The 14,514-nt window shown below is 35.9% G+C and overlaps 1 protein-coding gene across 1 annotated transcript; it reads left to right on the plus strand.

The window, feature by feature from the left end:
- The first annotated feature begins 8,486 nt into the window (after nucleotides 1–8,486).
- On the plus strand, nucleotides 8,487–10,482 carry LOC110711575 (NAC domain-containing protein 41-like). Its single transcript, XM_021889987.1, has 3 exons — nucleotides 8,487–9,081; nucleotides 9,184–9,512; nucleotides 9,798–10,482. The coding sequence occupies exons 1-3, from the start codon at nucleotides 8,901–8,903 to the stop codon at nucleotides 10,173–10,175; spliced, it is 888 nt and encodes a 295-aa protein (XP_021745679.1). The 5' UTR covers nucleotides 8,487–8,900; the 3' UTR covers nucleotides 10,176–10,482.
- Nucleotides 10,483–14,514: the final 4,032 nt, after the last annotated feature.

The raw sequence follows: 14,514 nt of genomic DNA on the forward strand, positions 1-14,514 counted from the left end.
CTTCATTTTCCCGGACAAACAGCAAGCTATCATCTGCAAAAAACAAGTGAGAGATTGGTTCTACATGCCTCCCAATTTTCACCCCATGAATGATTTTCTTTTTTTCTGCATCTCTTAGAAGTGCGGATAATCCCTCCGCACACATGATAAAAAGGAAAGGGGATAGGGGGTCACCCTGTCGAAGTCCCCTGCTTGACTGAAACTTCTGAGATGGTTGCCCATTTACCAAGACCTCAAAAGAAGCCGATGACACACATTTCATAATATTCATCACAAAAGTGTCCAGAAAACCAAATTTTTCCATCATTTTCCTCAAAAAATCCCATTCTACTCTGTCATACGCTTTACTCATATCAAGCTTCAAGCCTAAATACCTTTTCTTTCCAGTCTTCTTTTTTCTCATATAATGAAAGCACTCATAGGCAACAAGAATATTGTCAGTGATTAATCTGCCCGGGACAAAACCACTTTGAGTTTCACAAATAATTGTAGGTAGTACTTTTTTTAGTCTATTTTCTAGAGTTTTTGCTATTACTCTATACAATACATTGCATAGACTGATAGGCCTATAATCAGCAGGAGACTCGCACACATCTTTTTTCGGAATTAAATCTACATGAGTCTGATTAATATGACCTATATCTCCTACACTATTTAAGATACTCAAGGAATTATTAATCACATCACCGCCAACAATATTCCAGAATTTTTGATAGAAAATTGCTGACATACCATCTGGGCCCGGAGCTTTCGTAGGGTGCATTTGAAAGAGGGCTTCTCAGACTTCCTCTCCCGTAAACGGAGCTATTAACTCCGCATACCGTTCTTCTATGATTTTTTAGTCCACCTTGTCAATGACTGCCTACGCTTCTCGCTGCCCACCCGAAGTGAACAGGTCTTCAAAATGTTTTGCCAACACTTCTGAAATTTGAGATTCATCCTTGTAACAATTTCCAACCGCATCTTTTATCATCCGAATTTCATTTCTAGCTCTTCTCTGGCTCGCCTTTTGATGAATTTTTTTTTGTGTTTTTGTCTCCTTCACGAAGCCAATTTTGCCTGCTGCGCTGTCTCCAGTATAAATCTTCTCTATATTCAAGCTCATCCATTCTGTCATCAAGTGTTCGCATACATATTAGCTATAATGTCATCAGTTTGGTCCATTTTCAGTAGCTCCTCCATTTGGATTCGGCAGTCTTTTAATTCCTTCAAAAAATCACCAAACTTGTTTCGACTCCAGGCACTCAAACTTATGGATGTATGGGCGATTTTTGAGCATATGTCACCTCTTCGACTCCACGCATTTCCCATAATGTCAGCACACATTTCCTCCCGTAGCCACATCTCCTCGAACTTGAATCTTTTTTTGAATTTTTTCTTCTTCGCCTTTCCCACCCCTTTGCTGATACATAACAGTATAGGAACATGATCAGATTTTCGCTTTGAGAGATGTGTTACAAAAGCACCAGATTACAGTTGCCTCCATTCCTTGTTTGCAAGGAAACTATCAAGCCACTCTTGGACATTCTGCTCGCCACCTCTATTATTAGTCCACGTGAATGGGTGTCCTAAGTATCCCAAATCCTCCAGCTCACACACATTAACAACATTCCTCAAAATTTCAGCCTCCATCAAATTGAATTCCCTCCCTCCTTTTTTTTCATCAGATGTGAGCATAAGGTTTAGATCACCCCCACAAATCCACGGACCACTGTGATTGTTGTAAAGGTTTTCCAGAATACGACCCGTTTTATGCTTATTTTCCTCCTCGGGATGTCCATATATTCCTGTAAACCTCCATCTTATATTACTCCCCCACTCCACCCAAGCATCATTATGGTTTAAAGAGAAGGATTTGATCTCAACATCTAGTGTCCTTCCATAACAAAGCGACTCCTCCACTACGCTTCCTACCCTCCCCATCACAGCAAACAACCAACATATTATTGAATTTCATATTTACTTTTATTTTCTCCATCTTATTACTCTTCAACCGCGTTTCAGATAAAAACAACAATTGGGGGTTTTCTAGGAAAACAACATTTTTAAGAGCAGTCACCGCCGAGGTATTCCCCAAACCTCTATAATTCCATGAGAGAACGTAATTCATTGTTCACTGAGAGCCCATGGTGTGGGGCCCGCCACCTTTCTCCTTTTATTTGTCTCATCAATAGTTATATCAACATCCATCTGCATTTCGTCCTCTCCAGCCCCTTCATCTTCCCAGCTTTCTCTTTTGTTTCCTATCAAGCTATTATCCCCTCCCCCTACATTTCTTTCCCTATTCAATATTTTAACCGTCCTTAAGTTCCTACCATCACTTTCCTTTTTTACCCCCTATACCTCAGCATTCCCCTCTGTTAAGTCATTAACCTTCACCTCCTGCACTGCTTTAAAGATAGTTTCCGTCATCAGTAACTCTACTTCTCCCTCCCCTACACTAATCTCCTCCTTTTTTTCCATGTCCCCTTCCTTCTCCTCTCCTGCTTGGCCTTCTTTTTTGTTTACTGTCACTCTCTCTTCCTCTACAGCATCATCACCCTCCCCCCTTCTCAGTCTTATTGTCCGCAACACCACCATCTCTCCCTCACCTTTACGCACCCTCATAACCTTTGCTTCCCTGCTCTGTGCAGGCCACTCTTTAGTAACATTCCCCTTTTTATTCGCTGATGGGAAGATAAGTCTTCTCGCAGCACTTACAGGCCCCAATTTTATCACTTCTGGGTCATTATAGCTTGCTTTTTTTGTTGCATTGCACGTGGACCTTAGTCTATCCACCCAAGCTCTTTCTATCTCTCTTTCCCCTGCCTCAGTCTTACTCCTCTTCTTTGGTGAAGCACGAAGCCATGGCCCGTATTGAAAAACCATCCTTAATTCTTCATCTTTCTCTTACTCTTTCTGGTTACATTCTTTTTCTGTATGGTCAAGCCTACCACAAAAGAAACAGAAATCTGCTAGCCTCTCATACTTTATATCGATCCACCTCGATTTCTTTTGTCCCATTGCAAGGAACAACCCCCTACGTAGGGGTTTATTTATATCCACCAGGATTTTTATTCGCATACACTCGCCCCATCCAATGGGATCCGACTCATCCATCTCCATGAAACCTCCTAGGAACTCTCCTACATCATACATCACAGCCACCAATCTTTTATTAAATGGCACATCCATCAGCCTCACCCACATAGGGGTGTTTTTGAAGGTAATTTCCGAGGGTTGCTCATCCCCCTGCACCTCCTGTAGAAGGAGTAATTTTTCATCGAAAAACCACGGCCTTCCTTCCATAACACGTTCCTTGTCTTCAATACCAAAAAATTGAAAAACAAACAAATTCGTCTCCACAACCCTAACCGCAAATTTCTCCTTTAACCTCCATACATTCGTCAGGGTACGTTTCATTGCTTCTAAATTATAAGGTTTAACAGCCCATAGCTTCCCGACTAGAGTGAGTTGAATTTGTTTTTTTGTATCATCAGTCACCGTTTCTACGTAATCACCACCTAGAACCACTTCTTCCTCATCTGTCAATCGGAGTTTTTTCCAATCATTCAATAACTCTTCATCCATCCTTGACTTTCATAGGATCACCTTCGAAAAAGGTGATGAAAATCACGAAAATTCTCAAAATTTACCTTACTTTACGAAACCCTAAGCAAGGGACTCCTAATATCCGCAACACTTCAAACCCTAAATTCTCAAATTCCAAACAACCTAGTTTTTATTTATTTATTTATTTTATTTATATAAATTTTAGATAAAATATTAATAATTAAGGATGTGTTTATACACCTAATTTAATTTTCACTTATCTGAACTTACCTTATTTTATTTAAATTTATCTAAATTAATTAGACCTTATTAAAATTATTTTAGTTGTAATTTGAGATTAGGTATCACTTATCAAAATTTATTCTTCATAACTTATCTTATTTGAACTTACTAAACTATTTGAAATAAAATAAGTGAAAACAAGGCGAACAAAATAGGTCCTAAGCTTTTTCGCAAGATTGTTTTTCGTCACAAAAATATATATTTAGTACAATAGCACGGTTACATCCTAGTATTCTACTAATATAGATTATTATATAGAGCATGAAATATCTAATTCCAATTTAATCAATCATTACAACTACAAATTTTGAGTTTTCTTTAAATCCCAAATGGCAAATGATATTGTCTCGGGTCTTAGTACCAAGCCCTCCAAAACTTTGATCAACTCAATGAGCCGGCAATTACTTGCATATTACAATAGTGCATGTTGTAAAACCCTTATTCGAAATACTTCCTCCATTATTAGATGACATGTTTGTCAATACATACTTTCTAATACAAATATCCTTAATAATATAGTAGCAAAAATTATAATTATTTGATATTTAACATATAGATTTTGTGACGAATCTAACAAAATATTACATGACTATACTTTTTCTCAACATGAAGTCACAAAACAAAGTCAAAACAAGCTAAGTTTTGTAAATAGTGCACAAAGTCAAATTGTGTCATATGATTTGAAACGAAGGAAGTAGATGATAAGAAATGAATTCATATAGTAGTGTACCCCTTTTATCCGCTTTAGCAGTTTAGCATACCTCAAATAGGAATTTTTTTTTTTTTTTGTTTTTCAGTTGGATGAAGTTGATGAGAGAAAATAATTGATAGAGTCAGCATGTAATGAAGGGCAATCGGCAAAATAAAAAGAGACAAACCAAAAAGAAAACCGAGGCAAACTAGATCGGAGATAGTAATAACTAATACAAGTAAGCTCTTTAGCATATACTATATGTACGTGCTAAAAGGGAGAATACATAATTTAAATTTAAAGAAATGAAAAGAGTTAAAGGAAGGGAAGTCGAACTATGAAAAGCACCAAAAATGTCAACGCACATCGTTATAAACTTTAAACGAAGGGCTATGTTAGTCATTTTCAAAGAGAAGGCGAACCTTTAAATGATTTCTTACAAATTGCTATCTGATCCAAATTAGTGAGACAACAAGATCGTAAGAAATCTTGAAATGGGGCATCACCTTGAATGTGCCCTTTTTTGTCACTTACCCCTTCAATCCGACGTGATTGCCTGTCGTTTTGAAGGTCCCTTACCCTTTCTTTTTCAACTTGAGGCCCCTCATAGTGTTAAATGACATTTTTACCCTTTAATTTTTCTTTTTAAGTATACATGCTCCCAATGTACGAAGTATTCTTCTTTTTCACTAAAATTAATTTAAGGATAAGAAAGGAGGCTTTTCCTAATTAAAGTGTGGGAAAAAAGAATCACCATTACATAGTCAATATCTAAAGAGAAAAGGTCCCTTCTCTTAAAGCCTACTTTCTTGATGCTTCTTAGTCTTCACTCTTCCTTCTCCTCCTAATTAATTTTGTTTTCTTTTTCTTCGTTATTGAGTGTATTATTAATGATACATTTCTCGTATTGTAGCCTCAACGAACAGTTTATTTAGTAATTATAAGCAACAAGATGACTGATATTAGCTATTGTTTCCAAATTTATATGATTCTTATGAAAAAAGGGATAAAGACTAGCTGTTGTTTACATTATGTAAGTTTTAGCAAATGATGAAGATTACATTATGTTACTATTAGGGATTATACATTCTTTATATTCATACATATCCAAACCTTTTGGTTATTAAGGAAATATAATGTGATATATGCATATATTTGTTACATAGAGTAGACACTTTGAGCATTATTTCTATATATATTGGCTATAATAAAGACATTCAATGAGCTAATGAAGATGAGAAGATCCAAAAAAAATATCATGTTAGTGCCATTTGAATGGGACAGACGGCTAGAAATGAATGTATTAGATTTTGTAAACATGTTAAAGCATATGATACTGACAATATAGTATTTAAATTAATTTAAACCTATCTTTTGTTTGAGATGTGCTACTAAATTCTCAAAATTACTCTAAATACTCCAACAACATATCAAGATCATATCCATATATCCAAATACCATACATCTTACACGCAAAGTATAAATAGATTTGTTTTTGGTAGTACGTTATTAAAAAAGCCAAGGTTTAATAAGAGCACAGGGAAAAACACGTGTCTGAAACTCCAAAAAAATCTTGTTCCGCCAAATTTGGAGTAAAGATAAGTTGGAAAAGGTATGATGATTTAACCAAAATCGTGCTTTGATTGGAGTAGGTAAAGAAAACTCAAAAACCTAGATATATAATAACAGCACGAGAAAAAACACGCGTCTGAGACTCCGAAAAAATCTTGCTCCGCCAAATTTGGAGTAAAGATGAGTCCGAAAAAGTATGATAATTTGACCTAAATCCAGCTTGAATTGGAGTAGGTAAAGAAAACTGAAACCCTAAATATACAATAACAACATGAGGAAAAACACTTGTCTGAAACATCGAAAAGATCTTGCTCCGCCAAATTTGGAGTAAAGATAAGTCGGGAAAAGTATGATAATTTGACCAAAATCGAGCTTAGATTGGAGTAGGTAAAGAAAACTTTAAAATCCTTCAATCATGTTAAATACCTTTTCAAAAACAAAAAGAACGCTACACTACATAAACCCAATCAAATTGATGCAACCTCCCCATTAACAGCCTCAAAGTTTATCAAATGATAGTAGCAGATGCACCAACAAAAGCACTGCCAAAAATTATATGTGACCTTTTTATAAGGCATATATTTAGGGAAATATTATTATTCATGTATATTCATGTATTATGTGATACAGAGCTTTTGTATGCTCCAATTATGGGTAATGACATAAGGTGACTTCAGGCTTACAGGGATAGATTAAGAAGCGTGCATTTTTCTTCTGGAACTAAAATACCCCTTTCATTCTTCCAAAACTCTTATACTGTTAAAAGACTAATATACCCTTCCAACCATCAAACAATTTAGGACATAAATAAATTAGAGAATAATGCAATAAGATTTCCGACATATCACTTTCCTTCAACTTGATACGAGGCGTGAAGCAGAGGGAAAAGGGCACAAAGGGTATTTTTAATGGCAGCAAACAAAATTAAATTAAAGGAACCTTTTAACAAAACACTTTTTACAGCTTCATTTACTTTCAACTCCTATCTAAGTGTTTATTCCCTTCATTCCAGCCTGGTGGTTGCGGATTCAATTTACACTTTTGCTATTGTAATAGTGTATTGTGTCCTGTATATTTTTTCTGTTTCATAAATATTATAACAAGATAAAATTACGCATCTCAAAATACATTTTATATGTTAAATATTTATAATTATATAATAGTAAAAATTATAAAAAGTTAATATTGTGAAAGTATTTTATGAGACGAGTCTAACAAGACCCCACATAACTATATTTTACTTTACGTATAAATTATAATTTGTGGTCAAACAAAGATGATGAAAGTGCAAAAGCCCAGTTGTTACAATATTACTAGAACGGAGGAAGTATGTCTTAATACCTATATATATGGTAAATTAGATACACTTTTTTGCCTTGTGGTTGCGGGTTCAATTTACACTTTGCTACTGTAATGTATATGTCTTGATGCCGATGCCTATATATATCGTAAATTAGATACACTTTCTTTATACAGAGTATGTACTACTTTGTAACGCAAATATACTGATTTACAAGTGTTTTTATAACACAAATCTACTTCAAAGTGTCTACCTCGTAGATATTGGACAAAAAAATTTCGTGAGAGTTGAGGTCTAAGCCAAGTCTTAATCCATCCTTGTCCTTGCTATTAAAAATACTAGGGTTACTCCATAATTAGTTAATTAATACTTACCCCGTTGTTTCTAAGTTTGTTTTAAATAGCATGTTACTTTTAGTTATAGACTTATATGAGATCACACCTTTATTCTAACAACCACTGAAATAATGCATTTGGTCCCACCACTTTTTTTTTTCCTCATCAATAACCTTACCTTGAAAGAGCAAAAAATAAGGGACAAAAGAAATAACCGATAAAAGTGACACGAAACTCCCTCTAGTTTTTTTTAAGTGTTACACCTTAATTGGCACAAAAGAAGTGATAGGAGTGTTAACACACCCTCACTTAAATAATAATCCAATGCATTCATCTCTTTCTCCTAAAATTCCGTAAATATTAATCCGAAACACTTGTTTAAAAACGGAAGAGAGTAATATATTAACCGGCAATCATTCAAACAGGTTAAATTCAATTTTTAACCACAACTCCAACCAGATAGAAGTTGTCTGACTGTACACTGTAGAACCTATCAATTCACATACGTTTAATAAGGAGGGGAATTGAGTCTATTGAGATGCAAAATGATCAGTTTCGTCTCAAATGATCCAACAGCTAATAATTAAATAATAATATAAAATTTCCTCGTCAAAGAAATAAACAAAATACTACGTAAATGGGGTTACCAGGAGACTCCAAACACTGCCTAAATAAACAAATCTTTCTGAATTTAAATATAACCATTAAATAATTAAATAAATAAATAAATAAAAGAGTATACTAATATGCAAGTATAATATAGTTCGCGTCAAAGAGAAAAGAGGTTGAGTCTGGTTTACGCCAAACTCTCTTCTTTCTTTCTTTCTCTGGTTTTTTTTATCAAACATCAAACTTCTCCCATTACTATAAAGAAGCCACCCTTTTCCCTCTTCTCTCTCTCCTCAAACCTCAAACACTTCTTTTTTTCTCCTCTTTTTCTGTTTCTCACTCTTCTTTCTTGTTTTCTGATGAAAAAATTATAACAAGATGTACTAAACATGTGTTTCTAGGAACTTGTAACTTTTCAAAACAACCAACAAACCCCTATAAATATTGAGCAAGCAAACTCTTTCTTATTCAGTTTTTGTTTTTTATAACAGTAAATTCAAATTCCTTTGAGTTTACTGTTACAAAAAAAAAAAAAAAAAAAAGACTCAATTTTTGAGGAATGGAAAGGATGAATTTTGTGAAAAATGGGGTGCTGAGATTGCCACCAGGTTTCAGATTTCATCCAACAGATGAAGAGTTGGTTGTACAATACTTGAAAAGGAAGGTTTTTGCTTGTCCTTTGCCTGCTTCCATTATTCCTGAAGTTGATGTTTGCAAGTCTGATCCTTGGGATTTGCCTGGTATAATTTTTCATTTCTTTATACTCATTCATTTCCGCTCCCTGCATTTTGTAAAAATAGACGGGATTTGATCTCAGGTCTTTTCGGTTTTTGAATTTGCAGGCGATAAAGGGCAAGAGAGGTACTTTTTCAGCACAAGGGAAGCTAAGTACCCAAATGGGAACAGATCAAACAGGGCAACTATGTCAGGGTATTGGAAAGCTACTGGCAAAGACAAGGCTGTTGTTGCTGGTGCTAAGAACAACCACCACAACATCAACAACAGCCCACTTATAGTTGGGATGAAGAAAACACTGGTTTTTTACAGGGGAAAACCTCCAAATGGTTCAAGAACTGATTGGATTATGCACGAGTATCGCCTCGTAGACTCGAATCAAACTCAAACCAATCCACAAGCACTGAATTCCCCTCTCAAAAGGGGTCTAGTGCAGGTAAAATTGGATGCAAATTTGTTAAACGAAAGCGTCTATTATCACTCCACTATATTTTATACAATTGTTATTAAGGGTTAATGAAACAGACACACTAAAATATGAAAATGATTATAAAAATCATAGAACCTTAATAAACTAAACTAAGGATATTAATTATAAGCAAATTATTAGTGGGAATCTTTAGAGTTTTGATATTGTCCCCACATTTTGAGCAGACATCATTAAACAAATCTTTCTCCTTTTCCAAGTGATTGACTTTTTTTTTTTTTTTGGGTGTTGCAGAAAACAGGGGAAGCAACAGGAGATTGGGTGTTATGCAGAATTTTCCTGAAGAAAAGGAACAATGCAGCAACCAAGAATGATCAGGAGGAAGAAGAAGGGGTTATTTGTGAGGAAGAGGAAGCCATTGTTAAAAACAAACGGATTGGAAACCCAGTTTTCTATGATTTCTTGGCAAGAGACAGTGGAGGTGTTGCTGCTGCAGCAGACTTGAACCTCCCTGCTCCGTGTTCATCGTCTTCGGGATCGAGTGCAGTCACTGATGATGACGGTCACGACAACGCTAAACACCATCGAATTAATGATATCGATTCATCGGAAGAACGCGATGACAGCAGCAGTAGCTGCAATAGCATCTCATATCTTAGAAGAGAACTTTAACCCCCCCTAAATTAGCAGTTTTTTATTTTAATGATGTATCAAGTTTCAAGTAACAACTAGTACTAGTAAAATAACCAATCTTTTAAGTTCAAAAGTTTCATGTTCTTTTTTAATTTTATTTCAATTAACCAAGTTTTAGAGTTTTTTTAATGTCATGAATGTCCAACAAAGAGAACCAAACTTACAAGAAGAGAAGAAATTAATGGTTAAAAAGATGTATGGATATTATTGGCAATTGGCAAATTTCATAAGTAATGGGCAGTTGTAAGAGAAAAGATGTGGCAATGTCAATTAAATTGAATTGAAATTTGTTGCTTGTAATTTACGACTGTTGTACAGTATTGTCACAACTTTAGAGATGCTTCCAAGTCCATGCAAAAAGGGGAGTGATTCTCAATTCTTACGGCTCTAAAAGATTGAAAGTTTTGGCACGAGTGGAATAGTTTTATGGCTAAAGGGTTTTATAAAAGAATGGAATACATGTGTGTAACAAAGAAACTTTGCTCAAAGTGAATCACTTTTATTTTATAAACTTCTTGTATGCGTGTATGTTTGTGAGTGGTTTTTTTTTTCTTCGCTTTCTCTTGTGAGGAAGCATAACCATCTCCGATGATGAAATTTGAGGGAGTTTTTTTTAGGAGAGCGAAAGTATTTTTTTGCAAAGGATATCAATAAGTTGGCATCTAAACTTAGCAACTCCAAAAAAAAGTTGCTAAGTTTAGATACCCAATTTGAGTCTCATTTGACAAAAAGTGTGGGCTTCTTATAATATTATAATATTTAAGTTTTTTTTTTTAAAAAAACTTACAATATGTATTTGGTGGGCCATAAATTGAAAGTGATATTACTATATAGAGGTGGCCAGTGGGCCGGGTTGGACCCAGCCCACCCTAACTCGCACGGCTGGTGGGTCACGTGGGTCCGACCCGGTTTCAATCCGGCACAGCCCGGCACAGCTCGGATTTAATCCGGGTTGTGTCGTGGGTCCAAAATTTTCGACACAACCCATTTCAACCCAGCTCAGTTTAACCCGTTTGATTCGACCCAAATCGCACAACCCGTTTTGACTCATTTAATTCGACACACCTAGCCCGTGAACCCACCTAACCCGACCCACCTGGCACAACCCAGCCCGCACGGCCCACCCGCACGAATGACCCACCCAACCCGCACGAGCCAACCCACCTAACCCGCACGCATGACCCACCCAACCCGCACGCATGACCCACCCAACCCGCACGGCCGGCACAACCCGCACAACCCGCACGGCCCGCACAGCCCGCACAATTCGCACGACCCGCACGGCCCGCACGGCCGGCACAACCCGCACGGCCCGCACAACCCGCACGGCCCGCACGGCCCGCACAATTCGCACGACCCGCACGGCCCGCACGGCCTAACATCCATTTTAAAAAAAAAAACGGCTAGTTTTTTGTATCTAACGGCTAGTTTTTTGTATCTAATGGCTAGTTTTTTAAGTGTATGATCATCCATTCTATTTTTCCTATAAATACCAATTCCATTTCACTCAAATTTCCACACAAATTCAAGCTTTCTTTCTCTCTTACTTAAAAATTCTTATTGTTCTCAAATTCTCAAGTGTTATATAGAGTTATATTTTTGTTAAAAAAAATCTCCTTAATATTATTATTAGTATTCTTAAGATTCTAAAAAAAAAAAGTTTTTCTCCATATTATAATTAGTAATCATACAAAAAAAAATGAGCTCAAGAGGAGGAATGGGAAGGAGTCAAAGTGGTGGTCGAAGTGGTAGCCAAAGGAGTGGTGGTGCAAATTTTTCGTATGAAATTAATACGGAAAATTTAAACCAATTTGTCAATGAATATGGAGATTATGGTTTAGGAGATAGGCAAAATATTCAAACGTCTCCACCACAACATTTCTCCCACGAGTCCCACCAATCATCAAGTTCAACTATGCCACCTCCATCGCAACCAACATCTCAACCTTCATCTCAAGGTAATTTCTAATTAAATTTTTATTGTTATGAATATTTAAAAAAACTATTATTAATGATTATAAAGTTAGTTTAGTTTCCAATTTTCTATGATTTACAATTAGTTAATTACCATGAAAAATGCGTTTAAATAAGTATAATTAAAATATTTAAAATTTAAAAGCTTATTTTCATGAATAGCATTTAAAAATTAATTTTAATAATTTGATTTATGAAAGGTGGTGGCGGTGAAAGTAGAGGTCGAGCACATTTTTCTTGGGTGTGGAAACATTTTGAACGAGTTGAGGTCACACCCCCGGGATGGCAACCTGGTCAACCAAAGAGGTTCACGTGTACATGCCTAGTTTGCAAGGCGCTAGGTGCAAATGTCAAGTCATATAATTGGAAAACGGGAGATGGAACCGGAACCTTGAGTCGGCATTTGCAAAATAAACACGACTTGTTCGAAAATGGCCCCCGTCCTTCGGGGGGTGGCGTCCAAACACAATTGGGTGGATACATGAACCAACCCGGCGGAGGTACACCTTTCATTTATAATAAAGATAGAATGATTGATGAAATGAGTACTTTAGTTATTGCTAATGAATACCCTTTTAGTTACGGTGAAAATGCAAACGTTGAGCATTTTAATAAAGTTGCATTACAACCTGCATTTACTCGTGTCCCCCGAAATACCCTAAGACGTTATACACAAACTTCTTATTATAAGTATAGGAGTGGTTTGATTGAATTATTTCGTACTTTTGATGGTCGTGTTAGTTTTACAAGTGATACATGGACTTCTAGTTTTGGCGAACCTTTTCTTTGCATTACTGCTCATTGGGTGGATGATGATTGGTTTATTCAAAAACGTATACTATGTTTTCAAGCTATGGAAGAAAGGCATACCGGTTTTAACATCAAAGTTCGTATTTTGGATTGTTTAAAAGAATTTCACTTGAATAATAAAGTTTTTTCTTTGTCTCTTGATAATGCAACTGCAAACACAAAGTGTATTGACTATTTGAAAAATGACTCCGAGTTGAATTTGTTGTTGGGTGGTAGTCTCTTGCATGTTAGATGTTGTGCTCATATTTTGAATTTGTCTGTTCAAGAGGGTCTCGCTGAGTTGCAACCATTGCTAAACCCAATTAGAACAGTTATAAAATGGATTAGGATTACTCAGTCAGTTAGAAGAAAGTACATAGCTATGTGTAAAGAGAGAGGTCTTAAGAAAAGACAATGGTCTATTGATACCCCTACACGTTGGAATTCTACTTTCAAGTTGTTGAGTGATGCTATAAAGTATCGTGATATTTTGACCCAACTTTACAATGAGACTCGTGTTGATCCTACTGAGTTAATAACCGAAAGTCATTGGACTAATGCTTCTTTTGTTCGTGATGTTTTAAATGCTTTTGATAGTGCAACTCATATTTTCTCTTATATTTATGAGCCTAACGTTCATTTAGTCATAATTGAGTGTGTTAAAGTTGTTCACACCATCGAAGAGCATATGAAGATTGATGGACTTCGTCCCGTTCTTGATAGCATGAAACGTAAGTGGCATACTTATTTTAGTGAATTTCCAATCATTTATGGAATTGCTGCTATTCTTGACCCCGGTGTCAAAGCTGAAGGTTTGGAAAATCTTTTAGAATTTTATTATACAAGTTTAAGTATCGATTATGATGTTAGTGAATATATTAACAAATGCAAATCTGTTTTGGGAGACCTTTATGATCATTATGCATCTATTTATGGTTTTGATTTGGCAACACCAACTACTACTAGCACTTCCGATTCTAGATTTGGTTTTCTTGATAAAGTTATGAAAAAAAAACACAAAGCATCTACATCATTCTCATCATCATCTTCTTCAACACTTGCTATTAATGATTATTTGTCATATCAACATGAGACCAACAACAACTTTCAAATTATAAAATGGTGGCAAGAACATAAAAAAAGTTTTCCTATATTGGCGAGAATTGCAAAAGATATACTTGCAGTTCCCGCTTCATCTGTTGCTTCCGAGTCTGCTTTTAGTGCAGGTAGAAGAGTGTTAGATGAAAAAAGATCTCGCTTAACTCCGGAAAGCATTCAAATTTGTGTTTGTAAGAAAGATTGGGATCAAGCTGAAAGAAGAACTCAAGGTTTAAAGGAAGACGAAGACGATGAAGATGATCCTGTGATGATATTGGAGTCGTCAACGGATGATGCAGCTTCCGGGGATGATGATGCAACAAACATGGGTGGCTAGAAAAGTCTAAATCAGGTACGCTAAGAACTACGTGGGCTTTGATTCTTTCGGGATACGTAGGCAACTTATTTTTCGAAAATTACAATTTAATTGCAAAATTAAATTTTAGTTTTCTAAAGA

Source organism: Chenopodium quinoa, unplaced genomic scaffold, assembly GCF_001683475.1.
Source record: "Chenopodium quinoa cultivar QQ74 unplaced genomic scaffold, ASM168347v1, whole genome shotgun sequence".
NCBI classification, from domain to species: Eukaryota; Viridiplantae; Streptophyta; class Magnoliopsida; order Caryophyllales; family Amaranthaceae; genus Chenopodium; species Chenopodium quinoa.